Source organism: Caloenas nicobarica, chromosome 2 (assembly GCF_036013445.1).
Source record: "Caloenas nicobarica isolate bCalNic1 chromosome 2, bCalNic1.hap1, whole genome shotgun sequence".
NCBI classification, from domain to species: Eukaryota; Metazoa; Chordata; class Aves; order Columbiformes; family Columbidae; genus Caloenas; species Caloenas nicobarica.
This window is the reverse complement of record NC_088246.1, coordinates 54365225-54380367: the sequence shown is the minus strand read 5'-3', so window position 1 is coordinate 54380367 and position 15143 is coordinate 54365225. Positions and strand designations below refer to the sequence as shown.

Sequence of the window (15143 nt, the reverse complement as noted above, 5' to 3'; positions counted from 1 at the left end):
AGAAAATTAAACTTGCTAAAGAACTGAAACTAAAATGCCCAACTTAACAGAAACTTAGTAGTGACAAAACAGCACAAAATATTCCTACATATAGCCAATTTGGGAATAAAGGATGGTAATAACTGCTTGATAAAGGAAGAATAAAGCCTCATGTTTTACTCAGCAGGAGTAAGAAGCCAGGTTTAGAATGGTAGGAGTTACATAAATGTTTAATTATGATGAACAAAATCTTGATACAGTGGTCTCAATAGTGCACTGCTAAGTTTGAGGAGTTATTCTTGAATGCTTACCAAAGTCTGTTATTAAAAGCATTTTTATTTATTTGAAAGACTTAAAAAACCAGAGATACGAGAGGTTTTTATCCAAACTTAAATGAAAACCGCTTGCCTATCTTCAAGAGTTTAGGAAACAAGAAGATATGCAAAAGTGATTATCAGCCCTGCAGCAGCTTGAAAGCTTGTGGAGGAGTTATTGTTGATGCTCTGTGCTTTGTAGGGTCAGGCTTGTATTTTGCCTTCTGAGCTGCAAATTATACAACTGGTGGCAATGGGACAAGGAAATAATTTAAGTAAAAGAAGTCTGGAGCTCTCAGTTTCCTCCAAAGCATCTTAATATGAATGATCCTTAAACAGAAAATTTGAGACCTGAACTTAGAGTGATTGCTGGCAGGAAGAGAAGTACCTGTGGTTGCACAGCAGTGGGCTGATACTTCTGGAGACAGATACGCTGAAATGGCAGCAGAGCTCTTCACAACAGTGGTGGAGCACCTGTGATAGACAATAACCCATGCTGGCTTTTCTAGAAGAGGGTTTCTTACAAAAAAGGCTGATAGTTGGAATTCGGGTCCTGGGAGGTGGGTGTACTGTATTCCTCTGGTCTTGTTTTGTGCAGTTGTGGACACAGTTCATAAAACTTTGGCAGCATTTACTCAGGACTCAAGTATTAGCCTGGCTTTACGTTCAGATCCAAATGTTGCATTCGTCTTTATTTCAAACCAATAAACCTGTATCTGCCTCTTCTGGTCTTTGTCAATTAGAAATATTTTATGCGCATTTTTTTTTTAAATCACGTCTCATTAAGAGGACTCTTCCCTCAGAGTTGTTCATCTATAAGGAGCAGAGTACTCGTGAAGATTTGGGACCTGTTTTGATCTCATTCATAGTGATGTAAATGAGGAGCTATGATGCCAGATTAGCACTAGGAGGTATTAGATATTAACACTTGTGCTACTTTTTTCTGGACACCGTTTTCTGACAAAGTAAGTTTTGATTTAATGATGCTGTTACTTACCACTGTCATCTTTTCTTGATTCGCAGATGGGCTTCTTCCGCCGGAAGTACAAAGAAATTATTGAGGCTGAAAAAAGCAGAAAGGAGAATGAAGATAGTTGGGACTGGGTCCAGAAAAATCAGTGAACTGCCCACCAAAACTAAAGCCCAGTCATGTGACACGCGCTCGCTAGCCTATAGGTCCTGCTCTCTTATCTTCCATATGTGGAAGAAGGAATCTTCTCCAGATTTTTCGGAGACCCTGTTGATGCTGTGTCTTTATCACTCCAACAAACTAGGGAACATATCCTGAGGCAATCACTGCAGCCATGTCGGGTGACTGGAGCGAGTTACACTTCATTTAAGAGCTGAACTTTGAACTTTGGTAACCAAGCTGCAGTGCAGAGCAATATTTATGAATCCAACTATGTGGTATACCCTCAGGGGAAGACTTACCTAAAAATATTTTTTATAAATATAAGCTTTTTATATTATGTCTTTATATTTGTATCAATGTTTTATAGTTTCTATTGAATAGCTATATAGTTCACTCAAGCACTGATATCTGGCTAAATCCTTGGAAATACATATATGTATATATAAATCCTATTGTACTTTTAAACTTCAATGCAAGAGAGAAAAGAGAGATTTGCAGATAAAAGTAGCTGAAATCCTATATGCTTAATTCACAAGGCTTGGTAATGTTGTATATAGACAATTTAATGGCAAGAAGCCAAAGTCTTTTCATTATCTCTTTTTTCTTTTTTTTTTTTAGTTGAATTTGGTGTTTGATTTATAAACTAAACTAAAGTATTACACAGATGTGATGTTCTGCATACAAGTCTAGCCTTTACTGGCCTGAATAGGTGAGAATGAAAATGCTTCCTCAGTGGCGTTGTAGCAAGACTTGTAGCTTGCTTTGCTCACTGAAGGAAGCATCACAGAATGTTTTCCTTTGGGAAGATTTCTCTTGCAGTCTCTAGTGCTTTGATAATGGTCTAGGACTGTACAGTTGAGATACCAGAAGGATATAATTGCCCAACCACTATGGCGTTGACAAATTCCTTGGAAATAAGAAAAAAAAATCAAATGGAGCCATATTAATATTAATGTTAAGAAGGATAGTTTTTAAGCTACTGTTAGTGATTGTGATCTGTTGCTGTCAAAGCAAGTGATAAATTTTTACAAGCTATGAGCATTAGGCCTGCCTTGCGAGTTTTATACACGAGTCATGGGTTTGTTTATATGGTAATTTTAAGAGAGATAAGAGGATGCAAGGATTAAATGTTTGGATCTTTGGATCTTAGATTCTCTGTCTGGGCATTGCTAGTACTGAACATCATCCTTCCTCAAGCATTAAGAAGAAAGTTTAGTCAAGGTGCAGATGTTACTGGATCTCAGATTGTCACTTTGTTCACTGGTAATTCCTTAGCAAATAATATTTTGAATTAGAAGAAACTTCATTGTAATCAATTCAACCATGTTTCTTCAAAAAGCTCTTGGATTTCTGAATAGAAATAGTGGCACTCTGTAAGACTAGGGTTTAGATTCTACTTGTACTTTGCACCTTGTGTAAATAAGAAGTAAATATCATGTTGGTATAAAATCCATGTAAGGGAAAGAAGAGTCGAGCTCTGTGGTAGAAGGTGAAGGAGAAACAGGAATGAATTCTTGCAGGATGTCTCCTTCCATAAGGGTAAGGTAAAAGAACTGTGAGAAGTTTGGAAACTTGAATGCAGAATGCAGAGAACATGCAAGAAATCTGCTTGAGAACAGGCCTTATCCTTTCTCTTCCTTGCCAAATTCATTATAGCTTCAAATTTTAAAAATTAACCATGACCATATTCCTGTTTGCTCCCCCCCCACTCCCCAGCATTAAGTGCCTGCTGTTACTACAGTATTGATCAATATTTATTAACTATGTGCACCTGTTAGATGGAAGATGTTTTTTAAGTGAATGAAGTATATTGATTCATCGTTTGACAAGAAAAGCTATAATATTAGTTTGTTCAGTTATCTTTCTTAAAACTGTCATTGGTGATTTAACAGGCTTCATATAGCAAATGATTATTTAAGCCAGAATCTGAAAAAAACTGCTGAGGCAAGATCCTGTTATGTAGGACTGTAAATTTTTCATCAGAGTGCAAAAAACAAAAGGCTGATGGCCTTTGACTGCACTGTTGTCTTAGAGGCTATTGAATTCATTACAGTATGATATTTCTGACATCAGTTAGTTTTGCTGGTATTTAAACCTAATGTATCTATTTTTGCTGGTTTTGAGAAATAGCGAAGACTGGCAGATAGAAGTTGGACATGAGACTGATTCACAACTATGACTTGAATAAGAAATTGCTTAAAATTCTTACTGAAAAGAAGTCAATTTATTTAGCTGTAAAAATTTTCAGTATCTGCCCTATCTAAAGCTGAACCCATCAGGAAAAAAATAATTTAGGGGACAAGTGAAATTATTTGTGAATTTAGCCAAATTTGAAAGTTTCCATTAAAAAAAGGAGGAAATTCCCTTTGAATAGTTGAAATGCCTTCTTTCCACTTTATAAACAAAAAATTACTTTCAGATCTGCCAAAAATGCTTTATTTCAATTTTTTAAAAAACAAGATTAGGTATTCCATTGAAACATCTTTTTAAATTTTATGAAGAAAAGAGTTAAAAAAGGTAAAATATCCATTTAGCATTTCGTATTGTGTTGGACATTTTTTTGTTTTTGGCTCAAGGCAAAAATTCTTTTTTCTTATTTGGTTAAAGTTAAAAAAAAAAAAAAGTAAATCCTATTTGATAGAGCCCACACTGGACTTCTTTGACATCTGACTTGAATTGTCTACTATTGATCTGCCACAAGTTGTCACGCAGTGAAAAATCTAGTTGTCGGCCTGATTACTGACATATTCTTGAAATAATCCATAAATTCTTAGTGTCATCACTGTTAGGTACTCAATAGTTCTGTTGTCATACATGCTTTCTTTTTAGATGTATACTCCTCAGATTTTTTTTTTTTTTCCCAAATTCCGTTATGGCTCTTATATGGTTCCAGTCAGAATAGTAAGATTTGACAACAAAATGTACCAGTACTTAGTAATAAAATCCTGTAGATGCACCTTTCCACTTCTTAAAAAGGAACCAAACACAAACCCCCACTAATATCAGTTGGTTGCAATGAATTTCTAACCCAAAAATCTTATGAAAACCTAGTATACATCAAGAACGCGTAGAAAATAGCTGTGCTATTTTGCTATATGGTGTTTGGGTTTGTTTGTTTTTAAGAAATTTAATAAATGTATCAAAATCTGGAGACGTGGTTACTTTGGAAATTGCTTCTAGGGCTCTGGAAGTTGCTGTCTGTCAGCTGCATGTTAGTTCCTTTGTGAAGTAACTGCTGCTTGCACAGCAGAGCTTGGGGGAGTCGTTGTACTGGTTTTCTCCAGTTAATCCATTTTGGGACAAAGTCATCACTTGTCTTGGACAATTTCATTGAAAGGTTTGCTAAATTGGCATGGCTTTTTTTTTTTTTTTTTTCAGCAAGCTCACTTCGCACAGGCTCTGAGCTATGCAGGTGGAAGTTTAGAAGTGGGGCAGTAACATTTTCAAATGCATCATCTGACACCTGAGAGATCTTTTAAGCCCTGAAGCTTGCAATGTGCAGGGTGTCTTCCTATGGGTAGCACTCTTGTTGGTTTTAGGGTAGGAAGAAAACAATCTCAGAAAAATAAGACCAGGAAGAAAGGGGGTTGGGGGGAATTAAGGAAAAATTTGCTTAATGCAGAGCCCATGCTGTTGCAAACCCATTGAATTTCCATCTTGAATTCAAGAAGATTACAGTCATTTCAGAGTTTTGGTAGCCCACAGCTCAGGGATGAATTTCACTTCCCAAGAGCCACCTTTCACAGTATATTTTGTGACCATTTCATTTGAAAACCAAGGGTCTGCTCCTGGAGATGAATTTCCATGAGTTCACCCCAAGCAACAGCAGGGCTAGTGTGCTCTGAGGCTGTCACTAGTATGCTCTGGTAATTGGCCATTGTAGCTACCAAAAATACTAGCAATGTTTTTCTAAATAAACATAGTTTTCAATTTGTTCAATTACAATGAAGTCAACAAACTGGAGAAAATACTGGAGTAACCTCTGAATTGAAGTCATCTCACATCTCGCTTGGATTGTCTGTGAGAAAAACAGTACTTTATGTGAACCCCAAGCCTGTAGACCACCTAAGTAATCGTTTCATCTCAAAGTGGCAAAGCCTTTTGCAATGCCAAGTGTTCCAGTGAGGACAACCCTCTCTACCTTGATACACAAATGGGAAAGACCCTACATACAAGTCAGTGATGTGCAAGTAACTTGGCTTGCTGAAGGCAACAGTTGTGTAAAGATTGTGTTTGGCAATATTTAGTGTCGACTTTCTTGAATGTCTTCTGTTTATGGGCACATTTTGGAGTCTTGCACAGGTTTCAAGCGTAGTATCCGTGTGGCGTGGGAATATATAATGTTGTTTCACTAAAGGATTAAGGGAGTCATGGAACTTACTTCTACCTTTGTCCAAGTTCATCCACTTGCTAGGGTTTCTTGGATATAATGAAAGTAGAATTTGGTTCATTTAGTGTACGTTGATTAAACTGGCATGAAGACTATAATTGCTTTTGGAGCATGGTTTGCATACGTAGTAGGGTACCCATACCGTTGTCACTCCTTTTTCTTAGAATGTCACTCCTTATGTATTGTGAAATTGTATGTTTCTTTTTTGTGAACTTGTGGTTGGAAGAATGTGTTCACTCTTATTGAAGTCACCTGTATTTAGAAGCTCGTGTTCACCTGTATTCTAATTCACTTGCACTGTTTTGGAAATGTCAGGTTTACAAAAATACAACTTTTTGGAATAAAAAGTGGCTGCAAAATTATCCTAATAGCATCACTTTGTCACTTATTGTCCTTGTCTGGATCAAGTATTTTTGCATTAATAAGGTGAGACATTTTCTCATGCATATTTGAATTAAACGGTATGTGCATGTGTTTTTCTTTGTGTAGATAATGGACATCTTTTATCCTAATTCTATGACACATATAAAATCAAGGTATTTGGAGACTAAAAGTATAACTAGCTTGACTACTGTACTGTAGAACTATGCAGATAATAGAAAAGGGAATTATTTATATGTCAACAGTATTGCTGGATCCACAACAAAACCAAAAAAACATGTGGTGCTGATACTGCCTTATGATAAGAGTGTTAACCTCTGTAAGTTGAGTTCTGTTTCAATCTGTATGGATTTGGATGAAAGTCAAATTATTCAGCTTCACATATTTTTTTCTGCAAGGATTTATATTCCGTGAGTAGCTGAATAATACATTTCAAAGATTTTGTTTGACTCCATACATCCCCATGCTTGCTTTGTCAAAGGTAGTAGAAGCTGGATGGAAGCAGTGAAAAAACAAACAAACAATAAAGGATTGATTTCTATGGCTGTGATTTTGTATTTCTAATACCCATTAGTGGCCACATGAAAGTTTTCTCGTCATTTTGAGGACGGGTGAAACCTCTGTGGTGAAATATGAATTGACTTAAATTTTCGTTCTAAAACAAAAAAAATGAGCCTGAAATTTCAGGCTCTGCCTTTCCTCATCTTCAGCTCCGTTCTCTGCTTTTGGTGAAGACCCTGTGTGTAAATGTTTAAATGTTCTCCAGCCATACAGAAACAGCCTGTTTCCTCTGTGTTAGGCTGTCAGCTAAATACCTAAGCAGAGGCTGGGCAGAGTTGGAATCTAACCTGTGACACAGAGCACATTTGTCCTGGTGGAAGACCAGAGCTTTATGTACCACAAAGCCAAAGGCGTTAGGAGAGCTCCAAGTAGATGTGGGTCCTGGCATGTAGGTAGCGCCCTTCAAAGTAAAAACAAATGTTCTCAGTCAGGAAAGCTCTCTTCAGGGGAAAGAAAACATCATTGGGCAAAAGTGGTAGGAGGATACTGCTGCAGGGAGGAATGCAATGCATAGTTTGCTTTTGGAGATTAGTGGAAGCTTTAGCGCGGAAGCAGCTAAAATCATAACCAGAAGCTTTTAGATGTACTAATACCTTTTTGTTATCGTGTGAGCCTGTGTATGTGTGTATGGAAGCAGGAGGTGGCTGTCCCCACTGTGGAGGGAAGACTCATGAGCTCACCCTGCCCTTGGTAGGGCTTGCTCACCTTTTTTCTTTTTAATCAGCAGAGAACAGCAGTCTGTACATTGCAGAATTCGGTGTATTACCTTCACCCCTAAGTGGCTTTTAAGAACCTCTTAGGACTTCTATTACAGAGTGGCTTTGTTTCAGAAAACAAATCCAAAACCTTTTGCAGATTTCTTTCTTCTATTTTTGTGAAGAAGGGAAGAACCAGATCCATAGTAGATCAAAATTCAAGAACAGGAAGACGTTCTTTTACCGCCAAAAAAACCCCTGCCCATTTGTTAGCATGCTGCTCAGCCTGGCTCATGTGTAGGACTGGAGCTGGTCTGACATTTTGGCTTCCTATACTGACCATTGGCCTGCTCTTAGGATTGGACATAACGGGAGCTCCTGTGCTAGACCTTTTCTTTCCATTTAGTGGTGAAGTACCCCATGAGAAAGAGGTAAGTGAATTTTTCCACATGCCTTTTGTGTCTAGTGGGGTGAATACTGACCTGAGTGGTTCTAGGTAAGATGATGTTTTGATTTGATTAAAATTTTGAGTGCCCGTAACACACTAGATGTTGAATGCCAGAATGTCTGAGGAGAATCTCGTGGGAGTCATTAAAGATGCAAAGTAGATCTTCTGATCCTCTGGCCCCAGTTGGCTTGCTACCAGATTTAAAGCACAACAAAACCAGCTATTTTTTGAAGAGTCAGATTAACAAATGGATTTAAAGTCATATGACTACTCACTCCTGCCCATCCAGGGTTTAAATGTTTTAAATGGCTGTAAATGGAGATTTTGTTTGCAAGTGGTTTTCACAGAAGTAAAGTATGGTAGTGGGGAAATGAATCATCTTAACAAAAGAGCAATGGAAATTAGTTTTTCATGTCTTAGCCATGCTATAATTTCCTGTGAATGTCTGAAAGGATTAATTCATGGATTTCCAGTTCGTTTCTTCTTTGCTTTTGATGTAGTTAGTGTCATTTTAATGCCTGAACTTGTAGATGTGCAATGTTTTGGTAAGTTAACCAGAAGTTCAACAGCTGTAAAGAATCTGAAATTAATGAAGTAGTAACCCTGAGCAAAGATTTCCCTGCTGCAGACATGTATTTAGATATGATGTATTGACTTGTGTGAAATTATTCTAGATTTATACTAACACGAGAGAGAAGGGACTCAAACGGCCTCCCTTGAAGCTGAAGGACACACATCATGAGACAAGCTTTGCACTAATCTGTGTAAGTGGTAATGTACAGTAATTTCTGTCATTTAAACAGTATTCCTCTGGGATCGCTAGCTGAGAGCTGTGTAATTCAATCCTAATGATGCTGTTCTGTGCTATGTTAGTTATAGAATCATCATAGAATAGTTTGGGTTGGAAGGGACCTTCAAAGGTAATCAATTCCACCCCCCCTGCAATGAGCAGGGACATCTTCAACTGGATCAGGTTGCTCAGAGCCCCGTCCATCCTGGCCTGGAAGGTCTCCAGGGATGGGGCATCTACCATTGCTCAGGGCAACCTGGGCCAATATTTTACCGCCTTCATTGTCAAAAATTTCTTCCTCATGTCTAGCCTGAATCTCCACTCTTTTAGTTTAAAACCATTACCCCTTGTCCTATCACAACAGGCCCTGCTAAAAAGTTTGTCCCCATCTTTCTTATAGGCTCCTTTAAGTATTGAAAGGTCACAATAAGGTCTCCCCAGAGCCTTCTCTTCTCCAGGCTGAACAACCCCAACTCTCTCAGCCTGTCCTCACAGCAGAGCTGTTCCAGCCCTCTGATCATCTTGGTGGCCTCCTCTGGCCCCTCTCCAACAGGTCTATGTCTTTCCTGTGCTGAGGGTTCCAGAGCTGGACACAGGACTCCAGTTCGTTCCTCACCAGAGCAGAGCAGAGGGACAGAATCACCTCCCTCGACCTGCTGGCCACGCTCCTTTTGATGCAGCCCAAGATACGATTGGCCTTCTGGGCTGTGAGTGCACATTGCTGGCTCATGTCCAATCTTCTACCCACCAGTACCCTCACGTCCTTCTCTGCAGGGCTGCTCTCAATCCCTTCATCCCCCAGCCTGTATAGATACTGGGGGTTGGCCTGACTCAGGTGAAGGAGTCCTGAGCGTCCAATAGACAGAACGGACCATGGTGCTGCCAGCCCTGTGGCTCCAACTGCACATCCACCGGGTCCCCTGTTACAGGTGGATGGAATGCACCTCACTCAAAAGAGAGAAGCAGAAATATATTTTATCGAGGTAGAATAGTAATTTAACAGAGTTCAATGAATTGGATGGAATTTAATGAAGTTTGACAAGGTTCAACACATTTGATGGCAAGGTCCACCTTATTAATTACTGCATGGAGGAAATATACAGAGAAGAACTGAGTTAGCCTTGAATTGGAATGTTTCACACAGAGACCAGAGATCCAAAGGGTAAGAGAAACACTCCAGTTGAGTCACAAGGTTCAGAATGGCTCTCCTTGCTTTCTAAACTCCTTATGGAGCATAGGTGTGGCTAGGTCCAGTTGTAGTCCCAGAATTCGTCAACAGTTCATATTATGTATTTTGCTGTGTTGATTTTTAGGAGAATGACACAAAATAGGAAGCTGGCAATAATGTGATTGCCTAGTAAGATATCAGAATACCCGCTCAGTATTAAATTAGTGAAGTCTATATACAGGGTTGGACAGAAAATGATAGAAATGGGATAAACACTTTTCGCCATTTTAATTTTCAGGCTGGGGGATGAGAAACTGCACCTAATAGGGTAAGAAAATACAAGTTTTTTTGGTGAGATTCCCAAAAGTCAACATCAAGGTAGTGTGTCGCCCTGTTTCTTAGCTCCAGGCTTTGTCCGTGACATGGCTTAATAAAAGGAGAGACCCATACTTCATTGTGACCAGGTGGCACATGTCACCCTACAATAACCTTGTCTCATACTTTGCTGCCTGCCTAGCTGTGCTTTTCCCTCTCTCTCCCATCCTACGGTCACTACCAACTTTTTCACCCGGCCTCTTCTTAAGTTTCTCCTCTGCTTCATAGCTGTTACTACCCTTTTCTCTCAATTTGTCGGTATAAGAGGGCTAACTTAAATTTAAGTGATTGTTCCCAACTTATGCTTAGTTTGCGTAGAATCATAGATATGTCACTTTTGTTTCAGACCCAAAGAAAGATTTGTCCTTCTGAAAACTTGCCAGTTTTTCCAACTGCATCAATAGTTATGAGCCTGTGGGAGGCTGTGGAAGTGTACCGTATCAAAACTCTAATGAATGTGAAGTTTGAGGTAGGATGGATGGATGGATAGATAGATAGATGTGTGATCAATAGCTAGATACATGTGTCTATGACTGGAAATTGTTTTGGATGTGGACAAACCACACAAAAAAACCAAGCCTGCCAAAGCCTCAGCCCTTCAGAATAATGTAAACATTTTGTTTGGAAATTCTGAAATGCAATTAGGAGCATGGGATTGGAAGGTCCTCAAGTCTAGTCTCCTATTTTTGTTGGCAACTAATCCATATATTCCCTTTCCTGAACTAACCGAACAAGGTCCAGTAGAACAAGTTAAATTTATTTTCCTTATTATTTTTGCTAAAAGACTATTCTAGCACCTCATTCTGATGGTGCTGTTAATGGTCATTTTCGTCTCAGTTTCTTCTCTTGCCAACAAAGTCTTTTAATTTAAATAGTTTCCTTCCTTCTTGTTCTGAGTTGAACTTTCTTGAATATGGGTGGCCTGAAGAAGACACTGTTTTCCAGGTGAGGTATCAAATTAGTTGTTCAATGCCTTGTACATCGCCTGTACGTAAGACTGGATCTCCTGGCTCCATGAAAGTTACCAGCTCTCTATGAGATGTTTTGAATGACTAGGGACATCATTGAAAACTCTAGCACAAATGACCTTTCTCAAGAGCTTTTCATCAACGATTTTGTGGAGTTGGGAACCCAAATATCATATGCGCCCCTGGAGAAGGTAGCTACAAGCAGAAGAGAACAATCCCATGGCTATGTCTGAAGCTAAAGATCTTTGGACCACAATGCCTTCATGCTAGGTGAGCTGGAAGAGAATCAGACAACTTCTCCCTGGGAGGCTTTGGCTGTATTTTGACAGAAATTAACTGAAACTGATATATAAATGCATAAAGCAATTAGACTGCAGTGAGTATTTTCATCAGAAAATTCCCAGCTACTACTGACTATGTTCTAGGTGACCAAAACACCCACTGGTCTTATTTATGTTTGGAGTAATTCCTAAGCTATCATGCACTTAAAGCACCATTAATTATTGTCTAATTACTTTCAGCAATGTTGCATGGGCAGAAAAAAAGCCCTGTGAGATGGCAAAGTTGTCAATTATAGCTGATAATTAAAGGGCATGTTTTATTTAACACGATAAATATCTTCCCAGATGTTGAGTATCTGAAAGTTCATAACTACACAGGTATTTGGTACTGCATGTGCCAGAGTTACCTTCAGTAGGTACTCATTTAAGATGATTCTTTTTTTTTTTTGTCCAATAGAGTTTGAACTGGAATATAAGCACATTGCTCATTGAATAGTCTGCTTCTCTGTATCTCTCTGCTAGCCTAATATACCTTAGTATGCATTGGAAATGACATTTTAATTGATTTCTTTGGTTAATTTTCTGACTAGAATAGCTGTCATGTACTTCTCAGTGCTATCACAGCATACAGAGAACTTAGTCCTTTAACAGAGTGATAAAATCTTAGCAGTGTTTTTAAAAAGCATTACTTATTTTTGTGAAAGATAACAAAAGCTGTCATATACTATGAAAGGGACATTGTTAGTTATTAGACATTTCTGTTTTGACTGATCTTTTCTTCAAGAAAATGAGAAATAAATGGGGCAAATGTAAAGCCTGCTATGTTCTAAGGAAAAAATTATGTAAGCTAAGTGCCATGAAAGAATGTGCAGTTATTTCTTTTGGTCTTAATTTCTTTCACTAGTTAACTCTTGATGTTTCTGGGAGAGTAGCACTGAGTTTAGGCTAAGGCTCTCAGAAATTGCTCAAGTACTATTCATTAACTCAGTTGGACTTGATGATCATTGTAGGTTCCTTCCAACCTAACTACTCAATTTTGTTCTAGTTCAATGATTTTTCAATTAACTAAGACCTACATGACTCTGATTTAAATAGAGCTTTGCATTTATATAATTCTTATATTTCTAGCTTTGAATTTTTTAGAGGTTATTTCCATAACAACTGGTATGGAGAGTCTAGATGGATTAAGCTGCTTTTATAATGGTACAGAATCCTACTGCTGCCACGAAGAAACGGTGCATGCACCTTTACACTGGCAAAACACGTCCACGCTCGGTGGTCAGGGTGTGTTTACGTAAGTTGGGGCAGTTCTGCGATATGGACAATACACAGCAAAATGCTCAGACATTACCCTATTGATTTTGCTTTCGATGTGGAACCAGTTGACATGTAAAAGTGAAATCCACTAATGAATATTAAAAGAAAACTGACCACCTCTGGCTCAGGAAATCCCAGTGATTTCTGCACTGGAGGCAGGATGAGTGTACCAGGGAAATGGCAATCCCTGCTCTTTTCTTCGTGTCTGACCCCAGGCAGTGCTGGTGACAGGATGCTGGGCAAAACGGGCCTTAGGTCTGGTGCAGAGCAGGGATTTGTACCTGCTCATGGCTTTCAGCTGGCCTCCGTCAGCAAGGCAGAAAATTCTTCAGATGATCTACTGCACTAAGAGATTGCCTCTGGCTTCCTAAGGCAACTCTTTTTGTTTTGTTTTGGTGTTTGTAATAATAATTAAAAAATTCCCATATAGGTAGAAAAAAGCATCCCCATTTCCATGTAAGTCAGATGTCATCTGCCTTAGAATAATAGAACATAATAACAGAGAATAAGGAAGACTGAGGAGACCGGTTTGGAGGTTTTTTTAACCTTGATTTTTTTGTCTTTCCTTTTGCAGATGGAGAGTGGATTGTTCCAGTAGCTCTTTTGCCTTCACAAAAAAAAATGACTTCTGAAGAAAATTACTATTTCAGACTAAACCTATGAGAATCTGCCAATATCAAATATCGCAAGTATCCAACACCAAGTACTCCAAAGATCCAACTTACTAACATGTTTTCGAGTCATCTCAAGCCTCACCGAAATGATACCTAATCACTTTGGTTTTTACTGTCATTTAAAGTTTTTGCTCCTTCTGGCATAGTTCTTTATAATTTGTTTTACTGTCTTGCATTCTCCCATCATAGAGTCGGTACCTTCCCTCTGCTACCGTGAACATATGTTACTGCAGCAAAACATTTCAGGTTGTTCCCAGAGGAAAATTGTCCTTCAAATGCAGATCAACAATAATAATAACAACAATGAAATGAATTCTACTTTGCTTAGCTCATCTTAAAATCTAAAATGGTACTGAAGGCTAGTCAGGAACATGGCTGAAAATTAAAAGTGTCCACCTAAAGAACAGAAAAGAACTGTAATTTGAGTTTGAAAATACCAGGTGATGACTGCTTCCATGGCTTCGTGTTGTAGCAATCACATATCATGAAGTGTTAATAAATGTTTATGTTTGTTGGTTTGGTTTTTTCCCCCCAGCAGAGACATAGCACTTTGAGAACTGGCAGAATGAAAGCTTGGAAGGACCAAGTCCTCTCTCTGGGGAGCAGGTAGGCCCTCAAAGCACCACCAGCATTGTGACGACTGTTGCCATAACAAGCATTTGAATACTGAAATAACAAGAGATCCTGTGGGAATGTGAATCTGGATCCTAATTTTTACCTGTGAGTAAAATTTCAACGGGACTGTCAATGGTAACATGGGAGTGAGTGTGCTGTTTAGCAGAGTCATTTTTAGTCCTTGAGCCTGTTATAGCAGACAACCACCTGACTTTGCCAAATAATGAGTCTATGCCCTGCTCTAGCAGTGGTGTGCTATAGTAGTCTTAAAACTGTAGGCTAGGTTAAGAAAATATGGGTCATATCTCCTAACATAATACTCTCCTCATTTGTCCTGAATTTAAATCACTAGTGTATTCAAAGCCACCTTGGATAATTAGCATAATCTCCTTAAATTGCTTTTCTCTCATGCTGCCTACAATAATACCACAACAGCATCCTGCTGTGTCACTTACTGTAATGCCCTGAGTCTGTTTCATCTCCTTGCTCTGCTTTTCTGTATCCGTTCATTTCATCAACCTGGTGTCTGGGATTGTAGAAACTGCCAAATTGGTGGGGTGTGGATTTTTTTTTTTTCCATTATTTGACATGTCCTCACGTCAGTCTGTAACTTCAAACACTCTATTATGGATACAGCAAACCTCAGACTACTTGAAACCTGGATAGACCTTGAATCCTAGACAGGACAAAAAAAAAAAAAGTTCAAACATTTGGTTGTTAAAAAACCATATTGTTTAGTTTAGGTGCTTTCATTTCTTTATGGCAAGCACTTCCAGCACAGCCACAGCAGAGGTAATTGGAGCAGCTGAGTGAATGTAAATCTGAGGAGGATTAAGCCCACTGTCTATAAAGCTTGTGTAGCTCTTGAGCAATCCAGCAGTGATCAATTCATTATCATGACAAGGTGCCTGCCAAAGAAAACCTACAGGCTATTGAAGGCAAGATGACTGTAAAATTAGAGATCAGCCCAACTCTAATGTTCACTAATGGATGTGAACATTAGCCTTGCAGCTTTAGCCAACTGTGCTGAAAGAGACTCTGGTGACATTTTTGGA

General features: G+C 38.7%; 1 protein-coding gene across 1 annotated transcript in view; it reads left to right on the top strand.

Annotated features, from left to right (window-relative positions):
* Positions 1-3941, top strand: part of ITGA9 (integrin subunit alpha 9) — a 226059-nt gene extending 222118 nt beyond the window's left edge. Inside the window, exon 28 of the mRNA XM_065629502.1 lies at positions 1317-3941. Within this exon, the coding sequence (XP_065485574.1) occupies positions 1317-1415 (99 nt within the window). The 3' untranslated portion in view covers positions 1416-3941. The remainder of the gene's footprint in view (positions 1-1316) is intronic.
* Positions 3942-15143: the final 11202 nt, after the last annotated feature.